Here is a 20,286-nt window from a genome sequence, read left to right on the forward strand (position 1 = left end):
GGGCTATTATCACAGTGTGAAGTGGGGAAACAGCGAGCGGCCACTCCGCCGCCTCCTCCCCATTGACCCCCATTATAGCTGCATTAACAGGCGTCCTGTGGGATTAGATCGCCATCGCAGAGTGGAAACACGCGCAGCTTGAAACACACCCAAGGGACGCCGGAGGATAATCACAAAGTTATCTGCAAAGTGTCTGCCTCCAGAAACTTTCTAATATGAACACAGTAAATCTTTTGCAGACTGGTGACCAACGAGATATTAGAAGCTGTTTAATATTGAATTCAATCAGTGCAGAGGACGAGTCTGATCGAGGCGCTACAGAAACCAAAGGAACAATATTTAAAGCTGCATTAGTAGAAGTAATATTGAGCACAACGCCTCTATGAAGGTCCAGAGCCTGATTATGTTCGAGAGGAGCTTCATTACCGAAAGAGGCAGAAAACATTTGAACAACCAGCACTAAAACCAGTTCTAAACCAGCCTCAAAGTCTGAACGAACCTGGAAGCCAGAGCTATGTTTGTGGTTTATGGTGGAAGGTTGTTCTGGAGTCTATCTGTTGGGAACTGATTCTGATCCAGCAAAGATCTGCTGGGCCAATCACACCATTTGGGGGCGGAGCTTAATGTGGTGAATACAAGAGTACGGTTGCAGGACTATCAAATTTCTAGGTATTTTTTTCTCTGCATTGGTCGAAACAGATTGTCACCAGGCTTCTAACGCTGCGGAAAGCAAGTAGAAACTGAAGTGCAGTCATAGTAAATCGTAGTAATATGCCTCCACCAAAGATCCCATAATTAGCAGAAGAGGATTCTTGTCATTCTTGGCTGATTCTGGACAGTAACGACCAGACATTTGCATATTTGTCCCACGTTAAGAGGAAGAAACATTTGGAAAGTGTCACTGGAAGGTACATTTAAAACATATCAAGAAAAAAAGGATTCATTTTGCAGCAATTGTGCAAATAATCACTATTAAATAATATTTTAAATCTATCAACAGCCCCTTATTAGTTTGTATGCTAGTAGTTGTGGCTCTAAGTATGTTCTGATTAGGTTTAGTCTTAAAGTGCTTTAGTCTCTACACACAGATACAACTAGAAAACCAGTCTACGCTAATGTTTTCTCATTAGGCTGATATATATACACATATAATCACTGCAGTCTTTGCTGTGTGGAGTATTTCCAGTGCAGATAAAGAGGCAGATAGTCTTCTGTGGTTAGGCTCTGACTGTGCTTTTGCTTTTTGCAGGAATTAAAAAGAGGTTCTATTGTTTCTCCTTTTTTAGGGCGGCAGCTCATTTGCATGAAGTTAAACTTTTGTCGTCATCTCTGAGTCGCGGACGCGTTGCCTCGTAACAAGTTGTTCTGCAGCAGCCTTCCACAGACAGTGACTCATATCCTGCTGCAGCTCGTCCCTTTGTGAACATGCAGTCTAACGAAATGCAAATGAAAATTTTATTATTGGTTTTCTGTTGAAGCATCAATGAAGCGCAGAGATTAGAGCGGGATTCGTTCTGTTTCCTTTGGAGTTTTCACTTAATCTTGACGAACCACATCATTTGAAAGGATGAAGCCATCTATCTTCTTCTTCTTCTATTTTTGTTAACCCTGTAGTATTTATTTAATGTAGAGTTTGTGCTTCTAAATCTGGTTGTGGTTCCTATTGGTCCCTGAGGTGCTGAGGTGAACACTGGAGCCAGTTCATTCAAACATGTGAAGCAATGACGGGAAAACCTTCACCAACGAGTACATACTTAGCATCACACACCCAGAGCCAAGCACAGAATTTAGTATTCAGATGAAGTTTTTACAGACAGAACATGAGGAGGTATAAGAGCAAGTGTGCAAGATTCAGCATTATGGAAATTTAAAAGTACACCGGGGCACATGCAGACGTCTGCAGGGAAACTTCAAACACTGCAAGACGCCTTGTTATAGTGCAGTTACAGTTCATCATTAATATAGTACGAAGGCACAAGAGTTTCTACTGGGACTTCGGCTTCACTGATGGTTGGATCATCTAGGTCAAAGGTCTTCAACAAACTGATGGAGAGATTAAGTAGGGACCCTCCACCTATTACATGTGTTCTATATTAAACTACTGCTATTTATAAATATACATCATCATTATAATTTTGCATTCAACATTAATCTATTCAAATAATCCACGGGTTCAGATATTCGTTTTTACTTCAAACATGTGCAACAGTAGAGTGAACATGAACATACCTACAGCTGAATATAGTTCAACTGTTTAAACATATGTTAATAATTGATAATCTTAATATTCCACCTGGGGACTGAAGACAGAGTCAGTGTATAATATGTGGTCTCGTGATTGGCTCAGCAGTGATAGGGGCGTGGCCTACTGTGTACAGGAAGTGTGAAGGTGACTGAAAGATATAACATCTTCTGCCTCCATTTATCCGTTTACTAAAATAGAAATTCTAATTTCTGGGGGAAAATTTTAAAAATAAAATGTCTAATCAACCAAAGATATTGCGACCTCCTTGAAGTACCTCCACGGACCCCCTAGGGGTTGCGGACCCCCTATTGAAGACCTATGATCTAGTGCTTAAAATGTGTAAAACTCTATCATGTAAAATGATTTTACTGTGGTTTAGTCTGGCAGCGTTTCATCCCGAACCCTTCACAGGCCGGTCACTGATATCGGTCCATGACTCAGACTTTTAGAGGACAGGCAACAGGTTCCTCACAGTGTTTAACAGCAAATACAAATCTGACAGCTTTAAAAAAAAATGTCAGATTCGGTTTTTCTAACCGCAGCAGCTGCTACTTCTTTTGCCTGCAGGCGGTGGACGCTGGAGAGGAACTGCAGATCGATAGTAGACGACTGAATCTGGTTCCAACCTGTTTCAAATCAGCGTGTCCTTCATCTTCTGTAGAAAAAATAATAATAATTTGAGTTTATAAGAACACACGCTGAGGGTGAGAGGAAGGAGAGTCATGAAATGGTACGAGGCAGAAAGATGAAGTGATGAAGAACAAACAGGAGGAAGCAGAAAGATGTAGTTAACATCACAGGGGGATGAAAAACAAGATACGACAGAAACGGAGGGAAACTGAATGAAAGGGAGAGATAAACAACGCTGGAGGAAAGAAAGAAAGAAAGAAAGAAAGAAAGAAAGAAAGAAAGAAAGAAAGAAAGAAAGAAAGGAGACACACATGAGAAAGATGAAATGAGAGAAAAGGGAAAAGAAAAACTAACGAGACAAGACAGAACCAGAGAGGAAGGGAAACCAGACAGTGACACAGACAGACAGACGATTCACAATCAGCCCATGTCTGCTCCTCTCCTCCTCCTCCTCCTCATCTTCCTCCTCTCATCCCTCCCTCCATTTTGTCCTCCTCCTCCTCCTCTTCCTCCTCCTCCTCTTCCTCTCTGATGCTGTTCCAACACCTCGGGGCTTCAGTCTCTCATCCAACATCCAACACGTTAGCGCTCCTCTGCTGCTGCAGCGTAATCATCCGCCAAGAAAAAAAAATTAAAGAATAAAATCTGCTCATAACGAAGGGAAACTGAAACAAAGACGACCTCGGTGGAGGAGCAGGAGGAGGAGGAGCTCGGTCTCGTGTGCGCCAACGTGCCTCGAACAGCGAGTAGAAACTCAAACTGGAACCGGAGATTTCATTCTCCTCTGTGTCACTGTTCCGTTAATTAATCTCTAAATCCTGTTTGACGAGTTTAAACCGGTGGAGACGGTCAGTCACCTCCACCTCACGCCATTTTCTCTAAATACCGAGACCTCATTTCCCATCAGCTCCCACTCGTGCTTTTCACGAGTCTTTCACACATTCACAGAAGAATCCGTTTAGGAAAGAGGCTGAGTTTGATTCATCTGCAGGTGGAAACTCTTCAAACACCTGTCGACTTCCAAAGAATCCGAGAATCCGGCAACTGGAGCTTTTCCTCCTGAGACCCTGCGTCCTCATATGGGGACAATAAGTTTTAGGTTTGTGGCCAATCATTTTGCTTCATTTAGACCTGTTGTCCTCATAAGTGGACACTTTAGTCTGATATCTAGCAAAGAGTCAATACATTCATTTTACAGCCAATAACAGGACAAAAAGTGGACAAGGTACAAAACCTCCCCGTGTTTTATGGTTGAAACCTGTGTATTTGTGCTTTTTAACGTTTCTAGTTTGATATGATTTAACAGATTCTATCAATAACGAGCTTCAATGTCGCTAATTAGCAAGTACTCGTTTGAGGACTTCATTGTTTATCCAGTTTTTGCACAACGATGTTCAAGAACTGGAGTAGTCTCATACATTTGATGCACATTGGTGACTTCATTATGTTACACAATGAAATAATCTCTGTCCACAATTTTTTTTTCACCAAAAACTACTTCCCGTTCAGATGATATTCAGTTTTTACAGTTAAATTCTATTAATTTTAAATATCTTGGAGAAATTAAAAACGCGTTGCAAACCAATCTCAGGTTACAGTTCTTCTACTGGAAGCTGTTAAGCTCCAAACGCCTCATGTAAAATGCAGGTATTAGACCAAATCTTTATATTTAACGTAGACTCTGTTTGTTTCAGGCTAAAGAGCTCAAGCCTGACTCCAAGTTAATAATTCATCATTATTAAAAGATAGAAACTGTAAGAAAATAGCCTAAAATTGTGCAGGAAACAGATGCATCTTGTCAGGACGTTAGAAACAAATCGTGCATGCAGATAATTTCTGTGTCTGATGATGCGTTTAAAGACGCGTCATAGCACAGATCTGTGAAGGTAAAACTGACCGGAGGAGCAGCAGATTCTACACCGACGTGAAGTTTCTTAAATTAGTCTTAAATTATTCACGAGCAGAATATTAGATCAAGGCCTTGGTAATTTCTGTCCAGATTCTGCTGCTAATGCGACACAGCAAACGTGTCGCCAGAGGAATGAAAGCTGCAAACAAATTCATTATTAATTAAAAATAAGCGGAGCCAAAGTGCCCGGTGATAACTTCCCCCTCTGATGAAGTCCAACGAACTTCAGGGGATAAATTATTCAGTTCAGCAGAAAGCAGGACGTATGAGTCTCCAGCCTCGGCGCCGGTGTCACTGAGACTAATTTGTGTACTTTTCTGCACCTGCTGGATAACCACCACACTAACCGTGGCAGAGGCCTGAGTCCGTCTCCGTCCTCTGGCCGGAGGTTTCTATCTTTAGGCTGCTAGCAGAGGAAGCTAACGGGTTAGCGGTGATTTGCCGGCAGAAATAAAACATTTTATTGGTTTATTGTTACTTCAGATTTGAGTTTGCAGCGTTTGTTTGATCTGATTCCAGTTTGTTCATTGTTATACAACATCTGGCATCTTCTCACAATATACACATTAATCTATTTGCCGTATGAGGTGCAAAGGTGAAAGTCAAACTATGTTATAAAATCACAGCCAACGGTCTAAGGCGCGGACGTGACCTCATTTTGCAATGTGTGAAAATGATCAGCTGCAACATTATGACCACAGACAGGAGAAGTGACCAGACCAGAGTCTCCACAAGGGAGAAGGTGGTCATAATGTTATGCCTGATCGCAGCTGATCAGCCATCAGGACATAATGAGAGCGAGTCAGTCGACCGATGGGACGTCCCGTCGGCCAGTTGTGGCAGCAGCATAGTGTGAGATTATCTGGAGCATGTGATGTATGTGTTTACGCCCCCCCTCCTCTCCATCTGCCTCCCCCTTCCTCCCCTCCCTCCCCCAGTCTGACTCACTCTGTCCCTTTCCTTAGATGCTCGATTGTGATTCACTGATCTGCTGATTCATTCATTAAAATCCTCGCCTAGTGTTACAACCGAGACACGTTTTAAATCAGAGCAGAGTCCAGGTGTGAACACTGATCTGGTGTCAGTCCACATGTGGAGGTGGTCATGTGACCTCATTGCTTTGGTTTAATGAGTCCTGGTCCTGGCCAGCGACAACTTCTGCCGCTTTAATTGGTCATTAATTAGAAAAGCAAACGACTTTAAAGTCCTCGGTTACAAACATTCTCTGTAAGTCGTCACCATGTTGCTTGAATATCGTGTCTCAGCGAATCAAACAGAAACTGCTCGTAGGAATCATCAAACATTAGAACTCCAGATTCAGCTTCTGGGAGTCGCTGCCTCTTGTCTGATGCAAGCTTTGCATCTCCGACATCTCTCCTGCTCCCGTCGTTTGGTTTTAAAGGGAAGATGGAGGGAGGAGGAGGGAGGAGTGTGAGGGCGTGAGTTCTGGAAGTGTGACTGATTAGGAAACATCGTAATTGCGTCGCATTTCCCGCCGAGATTCTCTATTATGTTACACTTCATTCCCCATTCACTGCACAGTCTAGACCGGACTAATTGAGTGTCTATGGCGTTGATTTAGACTATTAACCATCTGCGCCTCTTCCTCTCCCTCCTTCCCTCCTCTCTGCCCATGCTCTCACCCCTCTTTCCTCACCCCTACCGTACTCTCTCTCTGTTTTTCTCTGCAGGAGTTTGGAGGACTACTAGGATGCTGAGTATCTTTCGTCCTCGCCAGTGCTCTCCACATTGCTCTCCATGACCTGAGAGCAGCAACGAAGAGGGAGGAACGAAACACCAGAGACAGATAGAAAGAGGAGGGCAGAAGGCCAGGGAAGGAAGGCAGGAAGGAAGGAAGGACTTTCTTTTGTTGTTATAGTTTGTTTTCCCTTTCTGAGATGGCGGCGACGGAGGCCAGTGCGGCGCCGGTGGTCCAGGAAGACGGAAAAACCCCCGAGAGCAAGCCGGCCGAGGCCGAGCAGCCGGCGAATAACGCAAACTCAGAGACTGTCAACAGCGAGGTCGTCGATAAAGATGGCACAGCTGTCAACAGCGAGGTTGTCGATAACAAAGAGACTGTGAACAACGACACAGCGGCCGAAACCGAAGAGGGAGGAGAAGCAGCAGCGGCGGCAGGTGGTGGCGAGGAGGCGGCACCTCCTCAGAGCTCGGAAAACGCCTCCTCGGCCGAGCACAAGACCTCGTTCCTGGACTCCTTCCTCAACAAGAGCGGCCTGGGGAAGGTGATGGGAGGACGGAAGAAGAAGGAGCAGAGCGCGGCCGCCGGAGGAGGAGGAGAAGAGGGCGCAGCTGAAGGAGGGGAGAAAGAGGGAGAAAAAGGAGGCGAGGAAGTGGCGGCGGCGGCGGCGGAGGGGGGAGCAGAAGGAGGTGCAGAAGGAGAGCCGGCGGCGGCAGAGAAAGCTGCAGAAAATGCAGAGAAGGAGGAGGAGAAGAAAGCGGAGAAGGGAAAACCGGCGGAGGCCAAGTCCACAGTTCGGGATCTGATCAGGAAGCCGGTGGCGAGGATCTTCTCCCACCGCAGCACCGAGAAGAAGGACGGAGCCACCGCCGAGCCCCTGAAACAAACCAAGGTCCGGTCCAAGTCCCTGGACCGGCTGGAAGATCCCGAAGCACTTAACGCCGCCGACACCTCCACCGTAGAGGAGGGAGCAGCTGCAGAGGAAGCAGAGGAGGAGCAGAAGGCCTCCTCGTCCTCCTCGGCGACGACTAAGCACATGAAGCGCTGGCACTCCTTCAAGAAACTCATGGCTCAGAAGGCACACAAGAAGAGCGGAGGAGGAGGAGGAGCAGGAGCAGGAGAGGATGGGAAGGAGGAAGGAGCAGAAGGAGGAGAAGAAGGCGGTAGAGACTCCTCCACGCTGGACTCCAAGGAGTCGGGGCAGAAGAGGTGGAAGCTGAAACGCTCCTGGACCTTCCAGGGCCTGAAGAGGGACACGTCCATGGTCGGCATCAGCGGCAAAACCAAGAGCTCCGACAAAGACTCTGCCGACAACGCCAAGCCAGAGGAGGCAGCAGAGGGAGCAGGAGGAGGAGAGGAGGCCAAGGCGGAGGGAGGAGGAGAGGAGGCCAAGACGGAGGGAGGGGAGGAGAAGGAGAAAGTAGAAGGAGGCGAGGAGGAGAAGGAGGAGAAGGAGGAGAAAGAGGAGAAGGCGGCGGCAGCAGCGGCAGGAGGTGGAACGGTGACGCAACATGCCAACGAGATCTGGACCTCCTTCAAGAAGCGCGTCATCCCCAAGAGCAAACGTGCAAACACAGAGTGCGCCCCCAGCGGGGAGGAGGACGCAACTGCAGCGGCCGCCTCAGGTCAGAATTTATCTCCGCACACGTTTCACTTCAGGCCAACAACAACCGTTTTAGAGGCTGCGCTCTCTCTGCAGGGCCAGGAGATCTAACTGAACATTCTCCCAAATAAAATATTCAACAGTCGATGTTAAATTCAAATTACACCTAAGCTTTGGTCAACAGGGAAAAAATAATAATGTTTCGGCTCCCGGCTGCACGGGGAAGATGGTCCAATTTATTTTAGGTTAGGACAGATTTCCACCTGGATTGTTTCTTTTATTACAGCTTTAAACACTTTTTACTGGTTCTTTGTAGGAAATGCATTTGTCTCACATGTTTCTCAAAGATCATAGACAGGGATGGGCATTGATAACCGGTTCACAGTTCATTGATTTCATTAGCCTTCATGCTTATCGACTCCCTTTATCAATACTTTTTCTGCCTAATCTTTACATCCCAATCCAGATGGTGGCGGTAATGCACCTAAAAGTTGTTTGGCAACGCAAGAAGAAGAATAATCTTTACGTGGAGGCACAGTCAGAGCCATATGTTTGACAATCTCCAAGTCTCAGCTAGTGATTATCTCAATGACTGGAACGCCTACTTTTTCTAGACCAAAAATTCACAGGAGGAATTAATAAGGGAATCGATAAAGAATCAGATTGATAAGTAGAATGGATAATGGCATCGGCATCAGTAAAATCTTATCGATGTCCATCCCTAGTCACAGATCACATCTAACCTTGAACTCCTTCTTCTCTTCTCGATCCAGGTGAAGAAGGAGCAGCGGACGAGGGCAAAGACGGCAAATCAGCCAAGGCCAAGCGCTCGCATTTCGGCCGCGCTGTTTCCCTGAAGAACTTCATCATGCGAAAGGGCAAGTCCAGCAGCGTGGACATGGGCGAGGGAGCCAAGGAGGAGGAGGAGGGCGCACAGGCCGGAGAAGCAGCGGAGGAAGGAGGCGCCGACGGCGAGGCCGCCGCCACCGAGGAGGCCAACGACAAAGATGCAGCAGAAGCTGAGAAGACGCCGGCGGTGGAGAGCGGAGGGGAGGCCGCGAAGGAGGAGGCGAAGGAGGAGGTGGTGGCGAAGGAGGCGGAGAAGGCGCCGAGCGAAACCCCGGTGACCAACGGGGAGAACGGCTGCACCAACGGCACGTCGGAGGAGAACGCCACACACAATCACCAGGAGGACGAGGAGGAGGAGAAGAAGACGACGGGGAGCAGCCCCGTGAAGAAGAGCAAGGAGGCGGGAGGAGTGAAAGACGAGGCCAACGCCAAGATCATCAACGCTACGGCGGCGGTGAACAGCGGTGAGTTAGAGCGCGCCGGCCGGGACTCTGACCAGCGTCAAGAAACTAACGAGAGACGAGAGCAACGAGAAGCACCAGCACTAACCAACCAGAGCAGAGAGTCTGAGCTAGCGCTAGCTGTTAGCAGGGGGGAGGAGGAGGAGGAAGGGGAGGCAGAGTCGCCACAAAATGGAGGTTATCTCTGTCACGCAGAGTCATGTGACCAGGGAGAGAGGGAGGAGGAGGAGGAGGAGGAGATGAGGAAGAGGGATCTTCGAGAGGCGGCGGTGGCCATCGTTCAAAACGTGATGTCAGCGGCCACCGACCAATTAGAGAGGGAGCTGTCTGTGGATAATGGTTTAAACGGTTGCTACTACTAACACAAACACACACATGTTAGCACAAGTTAGCTCACATACAAACGCACAAGTAGAAAGAAATAAATGTTTGATTAGATGAACATCACGGAGGATTTAAAGAAAGAAAGCTACCGCTACACTAAGCTACACTAGGCCTGGTCGTCTCCTCAATCTTCTCCCTGTACTTTCTCATCCTTTCACGTGTCTTTGTGTTTGTCCAGCTCTTCTCTGTCGTCTTACTCTTTAAATCCAGACGCTGCTTCTTCTGCAGTGATCTGAATCCTGATTGGTCGTGAATTCAAAAACACAGATTTGATTATGTTTTAGCCAGAATCAGACTTTTTCATTGCTCCATGTGGATTTCTGTGCAGACACCTATAAAAGTAAAGTGGACACTTCTTTTCTTGTGCACATAATTAACTCACTACTTTCTTACACATTAAAATTTATATTCTACACACGAAACTGCAGTTTTATCCATGAAGAAAACAACCTGTCAGACTTTCATGAAGCCCTTCATGGATTAATGAACCAATTCACTGCATTCGTTAGGTTTTTGTTTTATTTTTAAAGGTTTCCACTTGCCTCCAGTCTTTGTGCTAAGCTAGGCTAACCATACCCTCTACTAGGATGCAAACACAAATATATATATATGTGTGTGTGTGTACTGTACATATAACGTGTATTTATAGGCATGCAGTCTTCCTTGGGTGATTGCACGATCAAAAGTAATGCAGTTAAAACCTAAATCCCTTTAAAGAAGCCTTAGTGTAGTTGTTGTCGTTGTTCGAGTTAATCCCCTGTGAATGTTCAGGAAGCAGAAGCGTTTTTGTTCACTGACGGCCGCGGTTTCAGGACTCAGGTGGCGAGTGCAGATTCCCAGAGCAGCTATGATGGAGGCCGACTGCTCCTGAGCTCGTAGAACAATACGAATGTGAGATTAGCTGTAGCGTGGATGCAAGGATCCGTGTGCAGACTCACTGGCTGTAGGACGTAGTATTAGACTCCAAGAGGTGAACTGACCTCTTTGTAGCATCTCCCAACAGTCTAAGCTTTCCTTCCCTCTACCCTGAGGTGCTCTGCTGAGCGTACTCACTCTTCACTTCCACTTCCAACCGTTTCACACGTTCCCACCAGGGGAGCTGCTGCTGGACATCGAGCGAGAAGAGGAGGAGGAGGTGGAGGTGGAGGTGGAGGTGGACGGTGCCTGTGAGCTAGAGGGCGCTTTGCTCGTCCCTCCATTATTCATCAGCGAGGCTCGGTGTCCAGCAGACGCTTCGCTCTGATCTCACTGCTGCAGCTGCTGTGCAACTTATCGGCCGCTCTGACTCTTCTGCAAATCAAAATGTTCAACACAAGCTCAAAGAAGCGACAAATATGTGATTGGGATAGGTGAAAAACTCACCAGAGTTACATCTGGATGAGATCTGTGAGGTTCAGTCGTTGAATCGTGCCGTACGTGTTCTTTCAGAAACCAGACAAGTTGACGTAAAGAGTTGAAACTTGGTGCTTTTAAATGACACAAACTCACTTTGATCCAGCGACTCTTTGAGTAGATTAGGTTTACGTTACGTCCTAAGTGTCCACCTGCACAGAACAAGAAAAAGCACAAAGAAACTCCTGCACAACTCTGCTGTTTTAGAGCGTTTTACATGTCTGTGCTAAGTGTTAGCAGCTCCTAGACTCTGATGCACCATCAACCTGGCAACTGTTCAAGCAAAGAATTAACAAGATTAAAAACTAAATAAATGCTTCAAGTCACATGGACCAAGAATCATATCTCAATATTTTTTTAACTGAAAGGTGATATACGATATCTTTCCATTAAATAATAACAAGGAGAGTTCCAAGTCAAAGCCACAAATGTCAGCAGACTCTCTTTTTAAAGGACTGATGCTTTTATAAGACGTTTTAGTGAAAACTGCATCGATATAAACCATGTTCTTTCATCTAGGAGGAAAATATAACCATTTATCTTAAAAACTCGATACATGTTGTCCAGACCTAATTGTCGGTGAACCACTTATGACCTGAAGGATCTGTGTACTCTTTGCTATTTCAAGTTAGAGGAAATCAATAAGATTCATTATTCTATGAAAACAGAAACCAGAGAGAGAAGTAAAGAAGAAACCAGTGGTTATTAGGTTCATGTACAAGAAGAAGGAGAAGTTGTTTCCATCAGATATACAATAATAATAATAATAATAATAATAATAATAATAATAATAATGAAAGCACGGAGCCTGTAGGCTGCTGCTGCTCTTATTCCTGTGGTCTAAAGACTAGTGCATGTTTCATTTTGGCTCAAATTATTAATGATTAGTCTGCAGGAGTGAGGTCTTCCAGTCAATCCTAAAACTCCTTCAGTGTTTTTACTGGATGGATCTTTCTTCCGTGCTGGTGCTGGATGACGATTCAAATCTCAGGAAAACTCTGGTTTTTACCACAAACCTTAGTTTAAGTTTAAACCGTGCAGACCCTCGACTCTTCTGTGCTTTAGCCTCTTCCCCCTCCTCCTCCTCCTCCTCCTCCTCCGCCTCCTCGACCCTGCAGCCACTAGCTGCTAGCGCTAACTAGCCGTAGCTTACATAGTTAGCTCTGTGCTTGTGGGGGCAGAAAAGCTGGTTTAGCAGACATCAACAGATAAGCAGGCAAAAAAACTAATAAATGAAAAAAAAAATGATCACAAAGTGTCACGGAGTCACATTAAACGTCCTGTGTCTGAAACGAGGAGCTTTAAAGAGAAAGAGGCGGCGGCAGGTAGAGAAGAGGAGGCTTCCTGTTATCGGCCTGTTACATGTGTCAGGTCGTCCTCATGAATGTGTCCTGTTGTTTGTTTTGTGTTCGTCCTTTAACACGGAAATAACTCAACACTAGACGGCCACATCTGTACTAAACCACTAAACACACATACCACATATAACCCTTTTTATATGACTGTTTATTATTATTATTATTATTATTATTATCTTTTTTTCCACTACCTATTTTTTAATACATTTTTTCAATCTCTTCTGTTATCATTTACCAGACAAAAAGGCGGGAAACGTGTGAGGCCACACAAAGAGGATTAGAACTGCCCGGGATTCGCTGAGCAAGGAGCTCTTGAGCCCTACCCCAACCCCCAGCTCCTCCTCCTCCTCCTCCTCCTTCCCCCCTCTTCCCTCCATCCCTCCTCCTCCTCCTCCTCCTCCTTCCTCCCGAGTAGGCGGAGTAATCACGTGTTAACAGATCGCCACGGTGACAACGAGAGAGAATGAGAGAGATGCAATTCATGTAGATGAGAAGAATAATAATTACTCAGAAAGCAATAATTCAAGCCCTTCTTTTTCACCCCCCATCCATCCATCCATCCATCCATCCATCCATCCATCCATCCATCCATCCATCCCTACCGTCCAGTACAAACCAACATGTACATTCAGTGTTTTTTATCTTTTCTTTGCTTGTCTGTGAGATTTTATATTGTCTACGAGAGAAAAGAAAAATGCAGAAGTGTAAAAATAAAAAAATAAAAAAAATTAAAATCGAGACATTCCACCCCCCCCCTCTCCGTGCCCCATCCCTTTGACCTCCATGCCCCCCCCACCCCTCTCTTTAAGCCCCTCTTCGTGGAGCTACTTTAAACTCTGCTCTCTGTCGACTCCTGATTGGTTGGAATTTAAAGGACAAAACAACAAAAAAAAAAGAGAAAAAACAGACTGTTAGTTTTATATTGACGGCCATTTTGGTTTGTAGTCCCTCTTCCTTTGCCCCTCCCCCTCTCACCCACACTCCTTTCCCACTTCCCTGTTTTAACCCCCCCTCCAAGTAGTATTTGACAGTACAGCAGGACCATGTTGCTACAGTATAAACTGCCCTGAGGACTGCCCCCCCACCCCCCCCACCCACCCCACGTACCCCCGACCCCAAAAAACCAACACTGCAATGTCTTCAGCTCTGTGTTTAATGTTTTTAGACTGTTATATTGTGTACATGAATTTAAAAAAATAAAAAAAAGAAAGAAAAAACACCATCGAATATTGAAGTCTGATGTTTTTTTTTTGGTTTATTTCCTGATTTTCTTCATTTTTTTTTAATAAAAACACATCTTCTCACTGTTTGAGCAGTCTGACAATATGCTGTAATTAAAAAAAAGATAATAATAATAATGATAATAATAATGATAATAATAACGATGATGATGATGATGATGTTTTTGTTGGTCCAAGTTTTTCCACATGTCCGCTAGCAAATTGTCAAGAAAAAAAAATAGAACAATAAAGACTAAAATCTAACAACTAAAAGGCATTGTGGGATTTTTTTTTTCTTTTTTCTATTTTTATCTGGATGATTGAAGTGTTTGTGCAGACGGAAGGAGGACGGAGGGAGGAAGGGGCGGGACCTCGCGCTGGAACCCCATTGGGCGTCCATTAATCTGTGCATTGATAATCCCATCCCTTTACGTAATGGGCTGAATAATACCAGATTTCTTTGTATTAAACTAGATCTGCATGTATTATCTGGCAGCAGGCTGCTGGTTTCATGTCGTCCATATGTCGCCTCAAACACTTCCACAGTATTTAGACTTCTCACATGTGGATCTATGTATATATATAAAATATATGATATTTTTCTTATCTTATTTCACCTTTTCTTTTTTTTAAATTGAAACTGTCAGTAGCGTTTAACAGGACTTCACAGTGGAATATCTGCAGCTAAAGCTCTAACAACTTTATCAAACAGTTGATGTGCAGCCTCCTCCTCTCTGTTACCACCAGACATTTAGTGAAGTTGTTAACTGACTGCTAGCATTAGCATTAGCCTTTTCAGGTACATTGCAGTAATACTTTAGTTTCAGGACTGACATGTCACAGTAGTAGGGGGTCATGTTGTTACTGTCACATGATCAGTGAATAGTCAACTTCTTACTTAAAGCGTCACGGTGCAGCAGTGAAGGGGACGAGTTGGTCCAACCCCTGGTTCACAGTGAGACGAGAGGACGTTCCTCCAGGACCATGGAGCCACATGAAGACACTGGACTGAGTGCGAGAGAAGGGACTGAGCTTCATGTGGACGTGTGCAAGCTAATGCAGAAGATACAAAAACAATGCAAACAGTGCAGACGGTGAAGACGACAGTGCAAAGACAAACAATACAATACAGGCTGTGCAGGACACTTTGGAGACAATGCACCAGATTCAAACATGTGTGCAAATGACACTATCGGTAAGATTCCAACAGTCACAGCCTTTATATTTCACCTGCACCTCTGCTACAGTCTTATAAGAGGCAGCTGCCACATATCACAGTGTCCCATGTTTTTCTGACATTTTAGAGTCAAAACAAGCTAAAAGCCACCAAAGCCCTGGTGGACATGTTGAGGCCGAGGTGTTAAGAGGTTGAGATGACGTTAAAACGTCCTGACTGGGCCCCTGCGAGGGTCCACGGGCCTCACGTTCGTCCTCACAGCAGCAACAGTAACACATGTCCCGCAGGCTGCAAATGAGTGTGTGCTGACGATAATTCCCTACTGTCGGTTGAAATCGGCAGCATACTGTCTTGCTGTCAGGCCAAATCTCTGGGATTATGTTATTACAGCCGTAATGCCAGAGTACAGTAGCTACACACACACACACACACACGCTGTGAGGAAAACTGATGCTTTAAACACGTCTTAATGGACAAAGTGGGTTAATGACGGTGGCTGTTTCGCGTGGCGGCTCGGAGGCGAAGCGCCCACGGCCTCGTGTGACGGAGCAGGAAGCGGAAGCAGAGCGGCAGACGGAGGACGGGGTCGGAGGACGGGGTCGGAGGACGCGTCTCTGGACTCGTCTCCGTTTTGGGTCACAGTTAAGGTCAAAGACAGGAAAGAGGCAGAACAGATGGATTACATGCCAGGATTATAACATAAAGACAGCAGCTGCTAAATATAGAGCGCACACCTCCGTCAACACGATTACATCAGCCGCCGTCGGTAGATTTAAATATGACACAGATAAACAGTCACTATTATTAGATCAAATAAGAATCTGAGGTTTGAGACAGAGACATTTCACTGATCTGGTGTCAGGACACATGTTGCTGGTCATTTTCTTCCTTCATTCCTTGCTTCCTTCCTTGTTTCCCTCCTTCCTCATTTTCAGGATGAGCGAGCGTCCAAGGCGCAGCGTTCAGGTCACACTCTCCCCTGGAGGCGTGGGTTCAAATCCCACTTCTGACATTAGTTTAATATGAACACAGGAGCTTAAAGCTGGAAACTGACAAACAAGAATTAATGAATTGAAAACCAGTTATTTCTTTGCTGCTTCTTGGTCTTCAGGGTAAATATGGAGTCAGTGCAGCAGCTCAGTCCCAAAAAAAAAACACAAAGACGACAACTGACTCTTCAGGTTTTTCTTGATCATTTTTTAAATTTATTTACAAATCAAAACAGCGACAGTAATTTACAGAGACGTTTTAGTCTAGAGTTTAACTTCAACGCTGATACAAAATCTTTCAAACAGATAATCATGAAGCCTTTACAAACAGGTGTGACTGGCGTCTGGCTCCACATGAACAGGACGGGGTTTCATTACTGGAAACTGCTCTCATCTAAATCTAAAGTAGCCCTCGGAATAAATACTGGAGATCTGCAGAGGGGAAGAAGTCTGGAGGCTTCATCACACTCAATTTAAGATGAAACATTAAACCATAACTTTATCTTCAGCCCTCATTGATAATTTATACTGTTTTTTTAATTTTTTTTTTTATCTTTGGGTATGAAGCGAGCGGTTGCAGGCTGAAGGGAGCTGCAGGCTGTGCAGGACATTTTGGGCAAAGACGGAGGGGACGGGATTTAAAGACAAAGACGCTGCAAGTCTGAGCATGAACGAGGAAATAAGACGACGATGGAGGGAGCTGAATGTAGAGGACTTGAGACAGAGAGTCTGCTGACACACCGAGACGATCTGAAGCTGAGGAGAAGCAGCCACTTGGGTGTTAGCGTGTTAGCATGTTAGCATGCTAACGTTTGTTTTGTCACCGCTGTGTTCAGGGTCAAGGATTTAAGGAGACTGTGGATGCAAACAGTGTCTGTGGGCCCCAAGACTCGCTGAGGGTTAACAGTCTGTCCAAAGAGTCGGTTTCAGGAACAATGTTACAGTTGGGTTAAGGTCGGGGCTCAGGTAAAGGGCTCAGGAATGCATCAATATCAATGGAAGGTCCTCACAAACATAGAAACACCAGTGTTTGTCCATCAGAGGTGTTATAGTAAAGAGCCTGGGCAAAAAAAAAATCAATAGATCCTGATTTACGTGCCATTTCCTGCCTCCTCTCGTTAAGAAATCTCACTACGAGTCTCTCGTTAGAGCCAAAACCTCTCGTTTAAAGAATGTGAGGACAGACGGAGACAGAAGAGACGCCACAAACCTCAGGAACCAATGAGGACGATAGTTTGGAGAAAATCTTGTTCTTGTTCAATCTAAATGAACCGAATCTCTTCAGGAAACCGAACTTCCTCTTCAGAGCACATTACTGAAGGAAGTCTTACGTCAACTGCGCCACAAAGTTAAAGTCAAACAAGCTGGAGAATCTTTAGACGCACGGTTTAGCTTTTAAAAGCAGGGGATCAAAAAGAAATAATAAGAAGTCGATTCAGCAAACACTGACTGTCTGGGTGTGTCAGGGTTTCATTCCACAGGTGAAACACACATGGTGCAGGAGGAGCCGATCACTTTGTGTTAAATCAGAAATGAGAACAGGTTTAAGGAATTCCGACGTGGGCATTTACTTGTGTTTTTCTTTCCATGATAAACGTGTGTGTCGGCTTTAAACCCGACAACATCTGGAGGAAAGCGGCCGATTCGATCACAGACGACACGAGACGTTATTGATAATCTTCAGCAGAGGACCAGGAAATCAGATTTGTCAAAATATACTGTATATATATATATATTTCTATAGATATGAATACAAAGAGGGACTTAAAAATAAAAAGGATCTGTGTGTGTGATCTGCTCCCAGTGTTATGTACAATCAAGGCTTACAAAGCTCATAAATCCAGGGATGAAACCACACGATGAAGTTGACTAGTAAAGCAAACACTCCTCCATCCTTCACTTTATCCTTCCTTGAGTGCATTTAATCCACCACCTCCTTCTCCTTTACTCATTATTCTTTTTCACCACTCCTCAGAGTTCCTCCTCCTCCTCCTCCTCCTCCTCTTCCTCCGTCCCTCCTCCTCCTCAGCTTCACTCCATCTTTGACATTTCGAACTTGGTCGTCATGATCTCCTGCAACAGAGGAGAGGAACCTGGGTTAGTTTCTGTCTTCGGCTCAGTGTCCGAGTTTCTACTTTCATTTAGTTTGACAGCTTCAAGGCGCGGTTGTCGACGGCAACCATCAAACGTCATAATGTCACATCCTGTTTCTACAGCGTCAAATAAGTAAAATGAATCTTGAATATACAGCAGCATTACAATAAATACATGAAATGTGACATGTACTTTAGTGTTTTAATTTGTCTCGAATCCCAACCGCTGACACCGAGGGGGCGGGGCTTATATGACTTATTCTGCAGCCAGCCACCAGGGGGAGCTCTACTTCCTTTGGCTTCACTTTAGAGGAGCTGTCATAGCGTTTTTCTGCAAGCATTAAGATGGATGGATGGATGGATGGATGGATGGATGGCCAAGGCCTCCAAATTCCTCAGATCTTAATCTAATCCAGAGTTATGTGAGATGTTCTGGACAAACAAGCCTTGATGGGTCTGGGCTGTTTTTCTGAGAGGCCCAGTATAACCCTGGTGGTCATAATGTTCTGGTTATCTACCTCCATGTCAAACCTCCTGCAGACGTCTGACGTATCTGTGTGATGGCGGAGGAGCTGAGCACGCTCCATGTTTTCTATGGATTAATATGTCAGCGTTCACACAGCGGCTTATATAAAACACAGACCTCACATGAGAGGCACTCAGCTGATTATATCTGTGGGACTTTAAAAGAAGCTCTGTAAGTAAATTGGAAAATGTTCAGTAGACGTGAAAAAAAAACAAATAAAAAAAAAGAACCTGACTGTGGATTTAAAATCCATCAGTTAAAACCCTCTGTTTTTTATTTTTTTACTGTATTTTTATTATTTGGAGGACGGCTGGTGTATCATCATCATCACCACAGTGTTCTGCTCCCATGGCAACACAGAATAACAGTGTGACGTAACCATGGCGACTCATGATGTCTGCTGAGTCTCTGTCGCCCCCTGTTGCCCGGATCTAAAACACATCCCTGTTTTTATTCAGATCCGGGGACCTGGGCCACCTTGTCCCCCTGGGACCCCACAGGGTTTAAGTTCTGTCCAATGAGTTGATTTTAGGGTAAAGACAAAAAAGAAGAAGAGGGAGAAAAATAAAAAGTTACCTCATCAGAGTCTAGCAGCGGAGGCAGAGCGCTGTGAGGAAAAGAGAACGATTATTTTAGTTTTATATTAATTTATGATCTACAATAATTAGATCACATGATTCGTGATGACTCACACGTCGACAACAGATGATGGGATGTTGTCTTCAACCCACTTCAGATCCTCATCCTGTAACAACAAGGTTGTAAATATCAGATCTGTCAAATCTATAATGATTTTTTTAAAACATGATGTAAAGACAAAACTGAACAAATCATGTTCTCAATTGAGAAAGTAACCGGAGGATGTTTCCAACAACTGAGTCTGTTTTTCAGTCAATACTTGAACAGTTTAACCCAGAATTTAAGACGTGAGCTGCAGAAATAAAGAGAAAGCTTTGGTGCCACCCACCACTTTGTTGCCTTTGGCCGTCCCGTTGGTCTCGTTCTTCATGCCCCTCATCTTCATCCCCTCTGGAGACACAATTCAAACATTTCTTTCAGCTTTAATGCATCAATTTTATTGACTGTGTTTGTCTTGAAGGAGATGGAAAGAAGAAAGAAAGGAACGGGTTCTGACCGAAAGCCTCGTTCATCATGGGCTCCTTCTCCTCTTCCTCCTCCTCCTCCTCGTCTATCAGAGGACTGAACGCGTACCTGTTGCACACAACCTGGTTTAACCTCAGGAAACTCATCACATCCTGCCACAACACCTCCAAACCCCGAACACCCACCTCTGGTTATTGGCCGACGGTCGCCATAGGAACATGATGACCAATAGGATGGTGGAGAACAGGAAGCGCCAGAAGGCGTCATAGATCCACTTCTCCCTCCAGTCCTGCAGAGACAGACGGAGAGACACAGGCTTTTAGTGGAGACACCTCCAGATGTTTTCTGTGTATTTATGACCAACTATGACCTGGAGCATGTGACACTCAGAGGAATCAGTGCAGGTCACGGTTTATCCAGAACAACAAACAAAATAATTGATGAAGTCCGGCTTGTTTCCACTATGAGAATCTAGAAGGTATTTTAGGACAGAGTGACGTTAGTGACGTCTGGTTGGTTGGTCAGAGTCTGTGAACTCTACAAAGAGTCACTGTAAGTTAACTGCACCATCAACTCTTGGTCTTTGAGAGTTTTCTGATACGAAAGCTCATCAACCTGAAACAGAAAGAGCCCAAACAGACTCGGCA

The 20,286-nt window shown here is 45.0% G+C and overlaps 2 protein-coding genes across 3 annotated transcripts in view; one reads left to right on the top strand and one right to left on the bottom strand.

Moving 5' to 3' along the window:
- si:ch211-137a8.4 (sodium/potassium/calcium exchanger 1) overlaps positions 1–14,023 on the top strand; it is a 30,065-nt gene extending 16,042 nt beyond the window's left edge. Inside the window, exons 2-4 of the mRNA XM_047595105.1 lie at positions 6,476–8,108; positions 8,860–9,399; positions 12,769–14,023. Coding sequence (XP_047451061.1) covers positions 6,683–8,108; positions 8,860–9,399; positions 12,769–12,791 — 1,989 coding nt within the window. The 5' untranslated portion in view covers positions 6,476–6,682 and the 3' untranslated portion in view covers positions 12,792–14,023. The remainder of the gene's footprint in view (positions 1–6,475; positions 8,109–8,859; positions 9,400–12,768) is intronic.
- Positions 14,024–16,103: 2,080 nt separating this feature from the next.
- The window catches only part of zgc:162698 (Transmembrane protein 87A-like), an 11,726-nt gene continuing 7,543 nt past the window's right edge, over positions 16,104–20,286 (bottom strand). For both annotated transcript variants that reach the window (XM_047595113.1, XM_047595112.1), the window contains exons 15-20: positions 19,825–19,928; positions 19,671–19,747; positions 19,503–19,564; positions 19,228–19,280; positions 19,112–19,142; positions 16,104–17,989 (exon numbers count right to left, since the gene is read on the bottom strand). In XM_047595113.1, the coding sequence (XP_047451069.1) occupies positions 17,948–17,989; positions 19,112–19,142; positions 19,228–19,280; positions 19,503–19,564; positions 19,671–19,747; positions 19,825–19,928 (369 nt within the window). In that variant the 3' untranslated portion in view covers positions 16,104–17,947. The remainder of the gene's footprint in view (positions 17,990–19,111; positions 19,143–19,227; positions 19,281–19,502; positions 19,565–19,670; positions 19,748–19,824; positions 19,929–20,286) is intronic.

The sequence above is a fragment of the Mugil cephalus genome, chromosome 9, assembly GCF_022458985.1.
Source record: "Mugil cephalus isolate CIBA_MC_2020 chromosome 9, CIBA_Mcephalus_1.1, whole genome shotgun sequence".
NCBI lineage: Eukaryota > Metazoa > Chordata > Actinopteri > Mugiliformes > Mugilidae > Mugil > Mugil cephalus.